The 18,193-nt window shown below is 35.6% G+C and overlaps 1 protein-coding gene across 2 annotated transcripts in view; it reads right to left on the minus strand.

Annotated features, from left to right (window-relative positions):
• Positions 1 to 10,428: 10,428 nt before the first annotated feature.
• The window catches only part of LOC102694815 (thyrotropin-releasing hormone-degrading ectoenzyme), a 226,703-nt gene continuing 218,938 nt past the window's right edge, over positions 10,429 to 18,193 (minus strand). For both annotated transcript variants that reach the window (XM_069192282.1, XM_069192281.1), the window contains one exon: positions 10,429 to 12,073. In XM_069192282.1, the coding sequence (XP_069048383.1) occupies positions 11,930 to 12,073 (144 nt within the window). In that variant the 3' untranslated portion in view covers positions 10,429 to 11,929. The remainder of the gene's footprint in view (positions 12,074 to 18,193) is intronic.

Genomic DNA, 18,193 nt, shown 5'->3' on the forward strand with positions numbered 1-18,193 from the left:
TAAATGAAGGTTGAAAGTATTTGATTGAGCTTATTGAAAAAATATTGAGAATAAATATTGCAATGTACTGAAAAATATATAACAATCTAGTAAATATGGTCATTTTAGCTGAAATTATTCAACCCACTTGTTTCTTTACTTTTTCTTCTGAAATAATTTTGGTATTTATAGAGATCACGTACAGGATGTTTTCAAACTGAGATGTTTCATTATACCTCTCTCTAGATGTTTTTAGCAGTGGATTTTATTTTCTCCCAATTTATGGCTCAGAGCTCTTAATTGTCTTCTACTCTGACAGTCTCAATGTGATGTGCAAACAATGGAGCAAAGTACATTGCTATCAGCTTTGAAATTCAAGCAGAATCTATGACAACTGCTACAAACAATACTAATGAGATCATTAGCGTACATATTTTTGGAACAGATAGCAAAAAAATTCTGTCAAGACACTTTTCATTGTGTTGTTTATTAAGTTAAGGAAACTTGCTTACTTAAGGAATCTTAATGTTGAACACATTGATTGTTCCACTTGTTGTGAAATACAGTATATGAATTTTCTTTCTTTTATTACATTGAAGATAACTTTAATTGAATTGCAGTTAGTTTTAAATGAAACAGACACAACCTATTTTTTAAACTGTTGAATGTCTGGTTTTAATATCTTGTGACTATGTAATATACTCTAATTTAATCCAGAACAGAATAAATTCTGTTATTTCATTAAAAAACAGAGATGCAGGATTAAGCATGGACAGGGGTTTGTACATTTTACCAAATAATAATAACCAAATAATAAAATAAGTTAAATACATATTTTATAACCCTTTTACAATACATTTATGAAATTAAATGCCATCTTTACGCCTGTCCATTTGTCAGGTTAACTTCAAATTTAAAGATTAAAACACCATGACATGCCTAAGGAAATACTTAACACAGACAATAATCCCTCCAAATAGATGAGCTTGAAAAACAAGAACACTTCACTCTCCTTAAAACAAAGTTATTACTATTCATACAGTACCTGAGGACAACAGAATTACAAATATGACAAATTAATCACAAATAAACTTCTGTTATTATGCACCCTTTATTGGCAACATGTGATTCATTTCCATCTCTGCCCACTGCTACAGCCCTAATAATTGTGTAGTGCAGATAAAGACAATATGCTGTATATAATGTACATCTTATACAGCATATATTGTCAGACTACTTTTCTTTTTCGAATGTGAGCCCATAGTAAAACCAGAAGAGCTAAAACACTGGAGGTAAGACTGATGTATCTTGTACAGAAATCATTCAGACCTAGTAAGCCACCGCAGTCCCTGTTGCATCACACCTGAAGAAAACCCTTTGCTTCCACAGATATCAATTCCCAGTTGAATGCTACTGTGTGTTACTGAGTAGCTACTGTATAAACCTGGAAAAATATGGAACTAGAGGATTAGGTGAAGTTCTCCTCATACCTAAGTCAGAAGGGAGAATGCTTTCTCTCTGTGTGCAGAATATTGTATGTGGATTCTACTTCTTTAAAATGCAATGCAATTGGATCTTACAAAAGCTCATTTCCCATGCTGGGCAAACAGACCTTTACATGCTGCTTTCATCTGGCCTGTTTTCGTATGCCTGTAAAGTAAGATGAAACCAAAAGATCTATTAAAGGCATCCACAAACACAAAGAGACCATGCATAATCCACACAGATAAATGCCTGATGCCACCATCAAACCTCAGACCCAAGAAATGTGAGCCTGCAATGCTACCATGTTACAGTAATTATATTACAATTGATTTGAAAATATTGTACCCTGAAAATATGCCTACCAGTCAGTCATATTATTTTATGCTACTTTGATAACACCTAACATTTGTTTAAAGGATTCAGGATACCTAAGGCAGTAGTTTTCTTAAATATGTACTGTATAACAGTTGTCTTGAACTTTGTCCAGCACATTCCTGCTTCTGTTCACAGCCTGCATTCACCTTAAGGCAGACAGACTCCACTGGGATTATGTCCTGATAGTTTCTGCTATGAGCATTTTATTGATATTTTCTTCACAAATAATAACAGTTTCTTTTAGTGAGGTCAAATGATAGTCTACTGACCCAAATCTGCAAACCTCAACACAACACATGTCAACATAGTAATTTTATTCCAGTATAACTTCTTGTTCTTTTGATATGTTGAAAAATATAAATCGTTAAAGAAGATATCCTGAAGATATCATGCTGAGCATGATGAATGAAAATAATTTTAATACTGCCAATGTGCTAGTGCTCTTGATTTCTAAATTTATGATTATATATTTGGCTCTTATCTTTCTCCAATATGGGTTCAAAGACAAAAGAGGAGTATTAAAGAACAAACCTTCCAGCATCCCAGCAGAGCCCTTCTTGTTCTTGTTTCCAGTTCTCTCGGGCTCCGCCTGGGAGCTCTGCCCATGGCTGTGCTGTCAAGATGCTGCAGGCTGCTGAGTCTGGAGGAGATGCCGGGATCCCACTCAGACAGCCCGGCCTCTGGAGTGCCTTAGAAGTCTCCCCTGACGGCATGTGCTGGCGTGGTCTTCAGAATGGACCCCCCCAAAGAGCATGTGTCCCATTTAGCCCAGCATTGGCATGCCTCCTGGATGATAGCCCAGACTGAGTACCCTGCTCAGCCTGAGGGCCGGACCCCTAAAGAAGCAGATTTCCAGACTCTGGTGGCTTTCCCTGTTCTGCACCTGCTTCTCTTGCTCTCCTTCCCTGCTTTCCAGTCCCTCAGCCCATCTGCCTGCATCCCAGGTGATTCCAGCAGCCCTTTCTCCAGGATCCCAGCCCTACGGGTCTGGAATGAACTTGATTAGTCCAACAGCCCTTGCAGCCCTTGCTTCCGGACCCTGGCCACAAGGAATCCGGATGGTTTCGTCTAAGGCTGTGCTGCATTGTGTCAGCCTGGTTTCCCTAACTCAAGGGCAGTGAGCTGGCCATTCCTTGTGGACTGTGGCACCCTAGCTCTTGGGTCTATAACTCCTCCTTCACAGCTGCCCCCATTCCCTGGTGGGTGGCACCTAGTTGTAACACTGTCATTAATGTTATAATCAATGAATATATTGTATATATATATTATGTCATGTTTATAATTGCGGTGCTTTCACATCTTGCAGTTAAACCCTCAAAATTATTTCAAACCATTTAAAGGAGATTTAATTAAACTTTAAGTTTACTTACAGTATTTCTTTTAACTAAGAGATAATGTTGGAGTTTATAGAAAAAAGCTAAAGAAAACGCCACAGCTCATTGATAATGGAATTATCTCTGAAGCAGAGCATTAATTAAAGATGCTTCTGTTCTATGAGCAGTGTAAGACTGGAGGTGACTGATTATGTTTCACAGTTATTCAATTACATATGCATAATCAGATTACACTTTTTACCCTATTAAACCCTTTTTTACATGTAAAATTCTAGTTTTCAGTCTTAATGCAGTACAAGGCAAGATGCAGACTGAATGCCTTTAATTTTATATGCATTAGTGCTCATTTCCCTTTTTACTTTAATAATGAACTCTGTAACAGACTTCTGTCACAATAATTCCTGGCTGTTTAGTTGAGAGTATGTTACTCATAAACAAGGTAAAAGTTATACTTTGTGGAATCAAGTGGTTCACCTGCTTAATTTTCCTTAATAGTTCAGAATAATATGGTAGCAATCCCTTATCTCTTTTAGCAAGGGCTCCATTACTGGAGCCAAGTGTGTCATTTCAAAATGGTTGAATGTGATAATAATTTTATGAGCCTTGTTAGGATGCTTACTGTACTTGCTTTATTACAAACACAGTAATGGAAACCTGCTGTAGAATAAATATTGTTTTTGAATCAAGGCTATAGTCTGCTCTCTGTCCAATTAGTCAAGAAGAATAATTTAAGCACAAGATGAAAAGAGTTAGGATATTTCCATTAGGAACTGTGAATTTGTTTTGAAACAAGTAAATAATTCACTTCAAGACAAACTGCCTAACAGCTACAATTAATGTACTTCCTGTCTAAAGTTTTTAACCAATGACATTTCAATTCACCTGTGTATAAATATCCTGATTCTAGTGCACACATGCACATATCATTTATCAGTCTTGGGAGTGCCTTCCTGGCTCATCAATTCTAAAATGAATAGGGGGAGTTGGAGGGGGATCTGCCAGCATTGTCCTTACTGTCTGAGATTATATTGAAATGAGATTATACTGTAAGCAGTTTTTTAAACAATACCACTTTCATATGTTTTTTTTTGTCAATGATATAGTTAGCACCATAAAATTACAAAAATTAAAAATTGAAGCAGGAAGTGGGATAATCATTGTGTTTTTGAAGCTCTAGAGAAATGACAGAGGTAACAAGAAAACATGAGCATAAAACCACTAGCAACAGTCAACTGTATTTCCAGAAGATATACCTTTTGTATTTACCTCAGAATTCTTAAACTCCTTAGTGACTTAATGTAAATGACAGTGGCTGCAGTATTTTGCTGTTATTCAAAGTGGCCGATACTCTGCTACAAACATGCAACAGAGATAATTAGACTAGTAACCTTGTCTTTCTTCGAATCTTCTTTCTTTTAATATTTATTTTCTTTGTCAACAGAATCTAGCTGTATAATCATTTTGAATGTCCCCTACAACTCACTAGACAGATATTTTGATTTTTAGGCAAATTTGATTTTTCTATTTTGGTCATATACTGTAGATTGTAATCTTATGCACATATACGAATACAGAAATATGCAGACATAGAAAACATTTGTGCTTACCTGTTACCAAGACTCTGAATATGCACTATCTGACTGTGCTTTTTGTAAGATTTCTACCCTTATGGGACTTGGGTTTACTGCTAAGGTGAAATAAAATATCATGTTATTTAGAACGTTATATATACACAATATCAAAAACAAGATGACATTTGACCCATGGAGTTCATTTTACTTCTAGTAATTTATTGATCTGAGAATGTACAGTAAGTTCTTGAAGGTTCCCAAGACATTGACTGTGTTATCATGGTTTGGCAGCTTGTTCCTTATACCCAGCACATTTGTTTTAAAAAGTGCCCTCTGCTTTCACTCTTAAACACATTTGCAGTAACTGTCAGTTATGCTCTTTTTTTGTTTTTTTTCTCCACCATGCATTAAGTAATCTATTTGGTGGACTTTGTCTATAATGTTTTGTCTTCAAATTTGGCCACATTCGTACTGCAACTACTACCTTCTTACAATGTTCTTACAATTTTAAAAATGCATCATTTTCAGATGTAATACAATACTAATTAATTTGCAATTTAAACACTTATTTCTGATACTATGAAATAATTAGGTTTTGTTTTAAAGATCATTAATCTTTCAGTCAATAAAGATGTCAGTTAAAGATCCATGATTTGAATAAAAATGTAATATACAGTAATCACTTTGTATGTACACACTGGATGAATAACATGCTAATGTTGGAAGCAGTAAAATAGATCTATAAAACCATTTAATTACTTATTTATGCTGCCATCTACTGCTCTCTTCTGGAAATAACTGTAGCACCAGGAACCTGCTGTGCAAGACTGAATTGCTTACAATACATTCCTCTTCTCAGGAGGTGATTTGAACTGAAAATGGCATGATCGAATGACTTATTACATTGCTTAATATTGGTAAATCTAGAGGGTTGTTCTGATTGCAAACAGGAGGGCTGCAGACAGAATGCAATGATCTACCTCTGGCTATGTAATTTGCTTTGATTCATTTCACATGTCATGTGCCCTTTAAAAACACATAAATAAAAATGATTGACCACTGCCTGGCACAGTTTTCTCCAGCTTGCAGAAAATCAAACAAAAACTTCAAGAATGAAATCATTAGAATAAAAAAAATGGTCAGATACAAATCAATTTGTGTGTATCCCAGTCTGTCACTATTAAAGGGAAAGAATGAAAATGCCAATGATACATCTGTGAGCCACCTGCATCCACAGCATCTCCTTCAAACATATGGTCTATAACTAATTAATTTGCAATGCCATTTTAGAGGTCTGCAACATCAGTTAAAGGATCAGGAGTCACTTCTGTTAGCTGAGGTAATTTCATGGCCATCACTTGATTGATTTGCTGTGGGATGTGGCAAAGAGGGAGTTTGTCTTTTCTCTGTGCTGTACAAGAGGGAAATATTCTAGTGAAGTGAGAAGTATTGTTGGTGACCTATTTCTCTTTTGCTGAAAATATACAGTCTTGGCAGAAATCTAAAGCTCATCGGTATTTTTAGTGCTGAGTTATAATTTAGACAAAAAGCATTGGTTTGTAAAGTCAATACATTTTAAATTCAGATGATTATGAAATTCTAAAGTTTAAAATTGAGCTAGATTTACATGCTCATTGGTCAATCTTTAGATAAACTGACAAATATGTATGCAGTTTACATGAATGCCCAAAGTACTGTATATATTAATGAGGAAATGAGGAAAACCTGTACCTTTTTGTTTAACAACATTTTTTTTTATCATTAAGTTGAGAATTTTACACAAAATGCATATATTTTCCTATAAGCTCTATTTGCTTAGATTCTATTTTACACATCTTTCTAAACCTTGTAATATTCTATTCACTGATTACGCTCAGATTTGTTAACCGTGAATATCTCTGAATATCTGAGAATAATACTCGTCCTATACTATTCTACTATCGTCATTCTGTCACTTTTTTCTTGCTTCTGTCATTGCATTACACGAAGCCATTGTTCAATTAACAGATTTATTTTGTTTATCCCACTCTAGATTAAATATCTCATACTTTAAATGTTTTGTATGTTATTGATTGTAGGAGCTGTGTCAGTGTACAACCCAGGAAGACTAATAAAAAGTTCAATTTTGGGGTATGGAGCCTTTTTTGGGTGTGTTCGTCAATAAAAGGACAGGATGAAGAGGTAGAGAGGGATTCTCCCATATGTTGCCTCCCTCAATCATGATCACACTGACCTCTCTGTTTGAGAACGATTCAAAAACCCCTATGCAAAAAAGATATCAGGGTCCAAACCCCTTTGAATGTGCTCACACTGTCACACCCTGTACACCTAGAGGGCACTCTAAATCTGTCCCGTTCCTTGTTCCCTGTGATTATTCGTGTCTTTCCTGTGATTATTATTGTTGTGTAGCCTATTTACTTCCTGTGTCTGCTCTGCTCCTGGCTCAGCATTGAGGGTACGGATGTCGTGAGACCCGCCTAGTACCAGGTTGCCTTGTCTGCTGCCTGAGGGCATAGGTTTCTTTACCGACATCGTCTACCCCCTGAGCCTGGGCTAACCTCCGTGTTGCCCCTTTTGCTCCTTCTCATAGGGTTTCTACTGCTCTCCTTGTCGTTCCACAGAATGCCCTTCTGACATCTGTGACACACACATTCCTCCAGCACTCAGCAATTGATTAATCTCTTATGAAATCCGTTTATTTCACAAATGGATACCTTTCTTCCATTTGCTACAGACTGCATCCCTGAAACTAAATTTTAACCACTTTTGTGTGTAATTTTCAACCCATTTTTTGCCCTTTTGTGGCTTTTCCCACTCCACCTGTCTCTCTCTGTTTTCTGCCATACCCCTAACTTCTTTCCACACCAAAGAACATTTTGAGATTCTGCTATTTTCCCTTTTTCTTTTTCAGCATGGAATCAACCACTTTTTGTTCCAGGATATCTCAGGATATCATGAATAATGGTAACAGTTAGATAATTGTAATACAGGAATACAGTCATTTACAGGATGTTTTGATAAAGTGATACAGTATATTAGAGATATTGGAACAAGTAAAGGTTTAATACATGTTGAAAAGAGAAGAAAATAAACGTACTTTCTTTGGGTGTCTGACAGTGTTGTGTATTTTTTCTTCTCTTTTAAGCATGGAATAAACTTTTACTTTTACCTTTTACCTTTGCAGCCTACACATGCTGATGCAGCTACCTACTGTACTTGAGGTATATCAGAGATATTGTATGTTTTCTTTGCATTTTCGACACAATAAATGTTTTTTATTTGTAATCATAGTTTACAATCAGCAAAATTACTGAAATCATTTTCAGAAGATATGCACAAACATTTGTGTTTTAATTTTGACAGTTGTACCGCTACTGAACTTTGAGTGTTTAATGTTTTGGGATACTACATAAATGGAATTTGATTTTCTTTTCCATCATTTAATTTGATTACAAGAACTATTACTGTATTGTTTAATTAGTGGTTAAGTTTAAAGTGATTTGCTGAAAGTTCTGTCTCCTTTTGTGCTTTCTGTGCTTGTTTTCTAGTGGCTCCACTCTGTTGATTTGATATGTTAAATATTTTCTTTTCAGTGTGTACAGTACAAATGACATGCAGTACTGTATACCTACTGTGGAATATTTTTAGCTTGTGAAATACTGTATAACAGATAAATTGTTGCCTTAAAATAAACTCCACAACTGAATACATATGATTAAGTCACATTATTTGTCAGACATACCTGACAAAAAACTTCAATCTCTCCATCTAGTTAAATGCAAAAATAGTTATAACTCCTCTAAGAGCACATTCCCCAGGAAGTTTCAAGTCAATGAGCTGCTGCTCCCAGTCAACTGACCAGATTCTGGAAGACTATTGGTCAAATTGCAGTTGGGCAAATGACCTGCTGTTGTCAATCACATGACCGTTTGGAGGAAAATAATAGGTTGGTTTCAAGCCAACAAAGTTATTTTTTTAAGAGTCTCAGAAAGAGATTGCCCAGAGTGGGACTGGAGAAGTGCAGTTAAAGCTCAGAGGGAGAATATGTTTTTAATTTTTCAAAACAAAAGGCACTGGTTTCTTTTTGCCTTCTGGCTGTATTTGTGTGTTTTACCTAGATCTGTCTATTTTAAAGATCCTGTTACCTCATTCTGCTATGTTACAGAACCATTAAAATCTCTGGCAAAATTACTTTGACCATGAATTTAGACTGCAGATTCTTTCCATAACTCTTTGCACAGTGTAGAAAAGATTTCTGGACACCCTCTAAAAGGATGCACAAGCATTAATTTAGTCATGAGTGGAAGAAATAAAATGTGGAGCTAAGTATGATCTTTGATCCACTGTGCTCCAACACTGTGCTCTGTTCACTGCAATGGTTGATCATCCTTTCTGTTTTGCTAATATACTGTACATCTCAGAGCACTTTCTGCAAGAGATGTAATACATGGGATTGTAGACAGATATGATGAACTTTCTAATCACTACACAGAGAGAGGATCTATACTATATGTGTTCTGATCGGAGATGCAGTACATTTGCAGGAAATGCATCAGCTTCTGGTGCTACCCAACCTATTTGGTGTATAAGAAGGCTGCATTGTTTAGGTGGTTGGCAGGATGAAATGATGAGTGGGTCTGGAAAAGTTTCAAGTCATGGAGTAATCCCTCCAAATACAATTTTCTTTGGTGACTTTTGGAAAAGAAAGGACATTGGGTGGAAGCAAAGGTTCAGCGATGTTTTTGTCTTGATGGCGGTGTCACTGAAAAAATCTAAAGATTTAATTTTGCGACTTGGTCTCATCATTGCATACCAGCTAAAGTAACAGATGTTTGGAAATTGTATACAGTATTTGTATCTTGAAAATACAAGAATACTTACCTTGACTCATAAACTTGAACCTTTGGGTTTTTCAGTATTCATAATATAAGGAAATTTTTGAATTGCCTTTAAGACTTTCCTAGTCGATTTTTCATTCATTTATCTCAGAATATTCCAGTTTCATACGTGTTTAACAATTTAGGTTTACAAGTATGTAAACATCACGTAGGGAGAGATCAACTAATATAAACCATATTTTGACGTGGCACATGATTTTAATGTTATTTAAGACATAAAAACTAGAGCCACTTATTCAAGCCCAGTTTATATGTGAGCCATATAAAAATAAATAATGATAAAATATGTATATAAGTAGGAATCCTCCTACTTGTAATGGAGGGTATAATAAAATTAAGTCCAAGAACTCTAAATACTTGCATATTTACAAAAAGAAGTGTTATAGATCATGTCAGGGGTATGCTCTGTAAATCGCCCATCTGTCGTGAGTTAAAGTGAGTTAAACACACAGAATTCAACTATGGTAAGATAAACAAGTCATTTTTAAATTCTCACAGCATAGACATTTTTTACTTTTGACAATATATCATGAGTGTATTTAAATGCATTTAGTTTAGAAATCATAATCTTTAGGTAGATTTTTAAAAAATGATTTATGTCAGAGAGTAAAATAATCACCATTGTTTTATCTTTGTCTGTCTATTCTTCTATTCTCCCTTTTCCTAGACTTGAATCCACTTAAATATTATTAAAAAGATGCCTATCAAGACAAAATGGAAATTTAATCACAGAGCTAGTATTGTTTTCAAAAACCCACATCTACACGTCAAAAAGCCAGACAGTGATGCATTACTGTACAAAAATTTATTATCAGAGTTAAAATTCCATATATTTTCTGCTTAAAATACAGAAGATATAGTAATCTCTTTATTTAGAAAAAGCTGCTATGTCAACACTTAGTTTTAATAAATGGGAGAAAAAAAGGATGGAAAGGATTTGTGATGTCTAGACTATTATTCCAGGGTATAAAAACACTCAGATTAATGTTAAAATATAAATAAAGGATACCCTTTTTCTTCATTAACACACTCAAATATTTCAGCCAAACACAGTTAAAATACACATATCGACTGATACTGTTTTTTTTCTATTTCAGAACACTTGTAGCCAAAATGGGTTCAACTGCTGGGATATCACATTCAAATCTAGCCTTATAGTAGCTTCAAGAGGGCAAATCACAATTGATCTTCACAAGATACAGCTTATTTGATCATGCCCTTCAGCAGGACAAAAATCATTAAGTGCTGTTCTATGCCATGCTGACTGGTTCATGTTGGGCTGCCTATGAATGCTAGTGGATTAACAGATATGAGCTATTCTGCACAGTGGCCTCAGCACTATGATATATAGAGTATATTTTTTTTATCCACACCCCAGGATAACCCCGAACAAACATGAGATAAATCTGTAGTCTGATAATGTCAGGATACAGAGTGAAAAAGACACAATTTCCATTAGAAGTCACCTTGTTCCTATTCTAAGGTGTAGTATCCTTTGATTTTTATAATGTTTTCTGCTTGCTGCTTGGACACCAAAATCGATAGGCCTTTAAAATTATGATCTATTCTTCTGTTACGTTTGGCACATGTTATTAGTACTGTTTGCCAGTCAGGATGGCATGGTAGCAATTTTTATACACATCACACAATATTGAACAGTTTCTGAAGCTGATGTTAATTCAGGTGGTGCTGCCACCATGTTTACTGATTATTATTTTACATGGCCTGTCTAAGAATTTTTTTTCAGTATGAGCATGTTTATACTCATTTAGTTGAATATGGAACCTTTTTCATTATTGATTAGTATTTTCCTGTATTGGAACACTGATTGTCATGATAGTTGTTGTGTGTGTATAACAATTGCATATTATTGTCCTTTCTGCTGTTCTTTTCTTTCTTTTTCCTATCTTACACAGTAGTGATTGGGATACACAGGACTGGGAAACGTTATAGGTGAGCATGCTGGGATTTCTGTGAGGGTCTGGACAATCATGCACAAAAAAATACTCAAAGGTGTTTCAACAGATGGTAGATAAGATCATGCAATACTTGGAATCACATTCTTTTGCCCTGCATGTATATGACTGGTGAAGGCAGTGAAAATGTACTGCCCTCTTTTCTTTTTTTTCCCCACAGAAAAATTTCTTTTCATGTTGCAAGAAAATAAACAGTTCACAATTTGCAATTCAAATCAAATTATTCTCTGTCTTCATTTTTTTGTGTTTTTTTAGAGTATAAATGTTTCAAAGAGAGATACCATGCTATAAATATTTATAATTGTCACAGATTAAGTGGTGGGGGATTTCCTAAGCCATTGGAAAAACTGTTCTTCAAAGAGGCTGTGCCATCTCACATTAGCTTCCACAATCTCTACAGCACGTGCGAATGCAGCAGCTGCTCCTCCTCCATTGTTCTGTATAAAGTCCTTCAGCTAAAAAAAAAACACATTATAATGATTCAACAATAAAATAAACACATTATAATGGTTCAACAATAAAATAGTCTTCTATAAAGCAGATGTGAGATCACAAAGAAAACCCTACAGATCCTGCCTATTTAAATGTCAAAAGGTTAGTTTTGTATAAATTATCATTAACATAAATGTAAAATCATTACTTACATGCAAGATTTTAATTTGCAAATACAGTCCAACAGTAATTTACACTTAATCTGATCATGAAGGAAATGTTTACATCTACAGTATGCAAAAAACCACTCTCCTTTGCAGCCATCAGGAAGAAGACATTAAGAATTCTACACGAGAATTCTCTGTGCACGTTTTTAAAGGTTTATGTCAATATAATTTAGATAATTCTAAACATAATCTTTTTTTTCCCCTAAGGCCCAGCTAAGTAAAATGTCAGAAAAGGGAACAACATGCAATTCATGATTTGTATTGATCTTTGTAAAGACTTGTACTTAAGTTTAAAGAAAATCAAAGAATATAATTTTGTAAATACAATGTTCGCTTCAATACTAGTTGTTATACAGTACATCAGAGAAAAACACCCTAAATCCCACAAAAAGCGTAGATGAGGTTGTTTAATAAAAGTGTACTTTATATACAGTATATATATATATGTGTGTATGTGTTTATAAGATCAATATTAAAACATTGAGTGTAAGGGAAAAAATTATCTTGGGTAGAGGGGATTCTTCATATTCTTCATACAGTACTTCACAGCAGTGTTACTGTCTCCTTACTTTACCTTGTTACAGTAGGCTGGAGCAAACTGATGCTCATCATTGCTGGGAGGACGACTTCGAAGGAAAAGTAGTTTGCTATGTACTGTAAGTGGTATTGGTGGAACAATAAGTGATACTCTTCTCTCTGGACCAGAGAGATTTTAAACTGAGGTTCTGACTGCTAAAGATCCTATGGCACTATTCAGATTATTCAAGAATATGTTGCTACTCCGGCAAGATTTTACAAGGTAGTCAAATCTACTCTGGGCCTACAGAGCGGCTTTAATTGATTAGTGAAATAATCTCTAAGTTTCCTCTCCACTTGAAGACCTACTAGCACAAAATTTCTGCCACATATCACCCAGGTGGGTGCCACACTTCAGTGGTGGATGAAGTGTTTCCCTATCTACTGTTTATGTTAAACTCTTTAAGATTAAAAACACTATACAAATCTGGGCATTTTTTATCTTATAGGAAACATGATTATCGAGGTAATTTTATTGCAGCTTGACACTTATACATGTATTGTGGTATTAAAATGATTATAAAAAAATTAACCACCATGGGTCTAATAATATCACCACTGTTATCATCAGCTTTGCTGTTAGAAAAGTAGGTTCAGACATCATGGTAGATCTCATCATAACGCTGTGGGGAATGGCATGCCACCCTCAGTCATGTCCAATATTAAGAAGATAATAAGATAATTGGCTGGGAGACATTTAAAAACCAGGAAGTGAAGGTTTCCATTGGAGTTCTTGGTTTTGAGCGTTTTGGTTTTATTTATTTTGATGACAGTAAGACGCTTAGCTTACTGTCATCTATGGAAAGCATAGAGAGAAATATTTAAAGCTCAGAAAGGAGCAAAGGTTTGATTTGTGTTTTAAGTTTAATTACACAATGTAAAAAAGAGCGCCTTTTTTTAACCTTACAGCTGGGTATGATGTGTCTGTTACCTGAAAGCTGCCTATTAAAACATAACTGCTACGACAGCCAATCCCTGGCAGTGTTACAGTATGTCATTAAAAGATGAGGTTTTTTTTCTCATAAAAACACAAATTAGAATCTGTTACCCTTTGGGCTTTACCTGAGAAATTATCCACTAAAGTAACTTCAATAACTTAATTTAAAATCAACAGAACATTGACTTTATATGCATTTATGCATGCTTACATACACTTGAAAGGCAACTACAGTGCCTTGCGAAAGTATTCGGCCCCCTTGAACTTTTCAACCTTTTGCCACATTTCAGGCTTCAAACATAAAGATATAAATTTTTTATTTTATGTGAAGAATCACCAGCAAGTGGGACACAATTGTGAAGTGGAACGAAATCTATTGGATTTTTGAAACTTTTTTAACTAATAAAAAAATGAAAAGTGGGGCGTGCAAAATTATTCGGCCCCTTTACTTTCAGTGCAGCAAACTCACTCCAGAAGTTCAGCGAGGATCTCTGAATGATCCAATGTTGTCCTAAATGACTGATGGTGATAAATAGAATCCACCTGTGTGTAATCAAGTCTCTGTATAAATGCACCTGCTCTGTGATAGTCTCAAGGTTCTGTTGAAAGCGCAGAGAGCATCATGAAGACCAAGGAACACACCAGGCAGGTCCGTAATACTGTTGTGGAGAAGTTTAAAGCCGGATTTGGATACAAAAAGATTTCCCAAGCTTCAAACATCCCAAGGAGCACTGTGCAAGCGATCATCTTGAAATGGAAGGAGTATCAGACCACTGCAAATCTACCAAGACCTGGCCGTCCCTCTAAACCTTCAGCTCAGACAAGGAGAAGACTGATCAGAGATGCAGCCAAGAGGCCCATGATCACTCTGGATGAACTGCAGAGAACTACAGCTGAGGTGGGAGAGTCTGTCCATAGGACAACAATCAGTCTTACACTGCACACATCTGGCCTTTATGGAAGAGTGGCAAGAAGAAAGCCATTTCTCAAAGATATCCATAAAAAGTCTCGTCTAAAGTTTGCCACAAGCCACCTGGGAGACACCCCAAACATGTGGAAGAAGGTGCTCTGGTCAGATGAAACCAAAATCGAACTTTTTGGCCACAATGCAAAACGATATGTTTGGCGTAAAAGCAACACAGCTCATCACCCTCAACACACCATCCCCACTGTCAAACATGGTGGTGGCAGCATCATGGTTTGGGCCTGCTTTTCTTCAGCAGGGACAGGGAAGATGGTTAAAATTGAGGGGAAGATGGATGCAGCCAAATACAGGACCATTCTGGATGAAAACCTGTTGGAGTCTGCAAAAGACCTGAAACTGGGACGGAGATTTATCTTCCAACAAGACAATGATCCCAAACATACAGCAAAATCTACAAAGGAATGGTTCACAAATAAACGTATCCAGGTGTTTGAATGGCCAAGTCAAAGTCCAGACCTGAATCCAATCGAGAATCTGTGGAAAGAGCTGAAAACTGCTGTTCACAAACGCTCTCCATCCAACCTCACTGAGCTCGAGCTGTTTTGCAAGGAAGAATGGGCAAGAATTTCAGTCTCTCGATGTGCAAAACTGATAGAGACATACCCCAAGCGACTTGCAGCTGTAATCGCAGCAAAAGGTGGCTCTACAAAGTATTAACGCAAGGGGGCCGAATAATTTTGCACGCCCCACTTTTCATTTTTTTAATAGTTAAAAAAGTTTCAAAAATCCAATAGATTTCGTTCCACTTCACAATTGTCTCCCACTTGTTGGTGATTCTTCACATAAAATAAAAAATTTATATCTTTATGTTTGAAGCCTGAAATGTGGCAAAAGGTTGAAAAGTTCAAGGGGGCCGAATACTTTCGCAAGGCACTGTATGTAGCAAAATAAATTACATGTAGTAGATGCAATATAAAGGTGTGTGCACATTTCCTTATATCTTCTTGCCAAGGTTCATATACTGTATACTTTTTTGGGATAATCAATGACAGCACTGCCACAGATTTATCCTGTGCAGCAGCAGGACATGGTTTTAAAACACAAACTTCCATACAGAAATTCATCAGATAAAAGAAAAGTGGGAATTAGAATACTGTTAAAAGAGAACCATTTTAACTTTTAATTTAATTCATTTAGATGGTTTAATTACATTATTTATGTGATAAAGCAAGCCTTTCCTTGAGAGAGTTGAATTTTTGCCAGAATTTCTCCAAAAGGATATCTTTAAAATGTTCTCTATTATTGCAGCATAGATTGTATTTAGAAAATCATTTTACATCTGTATGATACAGATAATGTAAACTAAGTACTTTCCAAACTAAAGTACACCTTAATGTATTCATTGAAAGTTATTAAATGAAATATGCCATTATTAAGGGAAAAGTGATATTGGAAACATAGATAATATGACAAGAGTATGGTTATTTTATACACAAGAAAAATAAACTTAAAGGCTTTAAAAAGGCTAATGAGCAACTTAATATTTGTATAATGCACAGCAATCACTGTTTCTCAGATGATATAAGTAGACCTTTCTATGACAACTGTAAAAGCATTTTCTGAGTTACAAATTTCACAGTGATTTTAACCAAGAGCATCCTTTGTTGTCCGCATCAATCATATCTGAACCTTGGAAGAAAATATGTTTTTGCGACACTGAGTGTGTAATATTAATTACAATTTCAGTCATATATTGAACATTTCAGAGCCATAGCTTTTATGTGTACAAAGATTTAGAGCTAAAGGAATAAATGCATTTTCTAGCCATGGTTTTGGTGATTGTGTATGTGTGTACAGTACTGGGCATTTGGAATACCATTCACATAAAAAGCTGTTGTATCAAGGAGTAAAACCAGAAGAAGCTCTTTTCATACCTTGGTCATGCTCTGATTGAATATGCAGTAACTTCATAGCCTTCATAGCCTTTTCATTTCAGACATTTTCCTTTCAAATACTATTTGCCGTTTTAAACAGTATATTTGTAAATAAGTGGGATGGCATGGCATGGCATTTTTATAGTACACCAAAACAGCCTCAGAGTGCCTACAGCACAAGTGGTCATGTCTCATTCTTACTTACTGGTACCCCTCAGGATATACATTTGCGGCACTACATAACTTCTATTAACTTTGGATAATTTAAAGAAAGAGGGATAAGAGTGTAGAAACAGGAATAAAATGGCAAATTATAATTTACCCTTATAACTTGAACAGGACTACTGTGCTTTTTAGAATTACAGCTATAGAAAAAAATTAGCAACATTTTAAAAATGGAGCATGTACTTAATTATTCTGTCATGCTAATGCCATTTAGGTTGTTTGAGCATATCATGAGATGTGTGAAATGCACTTTGCAAATGTTAGGAATTATTCCGAATTTGTACAATCTTGTAGGTATAAAAAGGACGTGGGGTAGTAGTCATGCTGCAACAATGCCTTTGCTCAGTGAATGAGAGAGGCCAAGCAGTTTGGGAGCACAACTGACTGGACCGTGACAACAAGAAGCAGCTAGGTCATTCAAGGGCCATCCAGTGTCCAAAATGTTACACCAACTGTTCAATAAGCTGACAGGAAAAATTTGTGAGCAACCAAGACATTTTTAACCATTTACTGTACAGTCACCTAGTGACACAATCAATAATGGAGAGGAACCATCTGAGAGATGACGTCCTCTCTAGTAAATCAGCAAAAAGACCTATACTGTAACTCTAATTACAATCATTAAGGTGCTCCTAAAATGGTGCTCCTAAAAAGTCATATCTCAGAATCAATGAGATTCATACCTGCAATTTGTACATTAATCTGATTGTCATGCACTATTGACAAAGGTTAATGATTTCTGACAAATCATGATACAGAATATGATTTAGTGATGGTATAACATGTGAATATGTAACAGAATCCACAAAAGGCTCACTGATACCACTGATATAAATGTGTCCTACAATAATGTAAGCAGCAGTATGATAATGGAGCAAGAGCCTATAGATGTTATCTTCAGAAATTAGCTTGAAGGTATTGATAGTATACTCAATGTTATTTCAGAGTATATTTCAGATTTGTGCTTCCACATATTGCAATACTATTCACAAAGGGCAAGTGTAACTCATGAACACAGCAACAGGTCAGTCTATGTTTGTATACACTAATTCAAGCTCAAACCTCTGGCAGAAGCCAAGCAGACATTTCAGTTTACAGTGACCACCACCAAATAACTAAATAAATATTGAGATTGATTATGTCAATCATTTGTTGTATAACATGATTCACAAACTGTAAATAGTTTACGTTGGACTACCTGATTTAAATGCACTGGCTGATACATACCAAATGTCTTTCAGACTCTTGTAAGAAAGCATTTACAACCTATCTATCTAATGTTTTGTTTAAGTCATGGCTTCTATTACTGTAATGCTTCA

The sequence above is a fragment of the Lepisosteus oculatus genome, chromosome 7 (genome assembly GCF_040954835.1).
Source record: "Lepisosteus oculatus isolate fLepOcu1 chromosome 7, fLepOcu1.hap2, whole genome shotgun sequence".
NCBI classification, from domain to species: domain Eukaryota; kingdom Metazoa; phylum Chordata; class Actinopteri; order Semionotiformes; family Lepisosteidae; genus Lepisosteus; species Lepisosteus oculatus.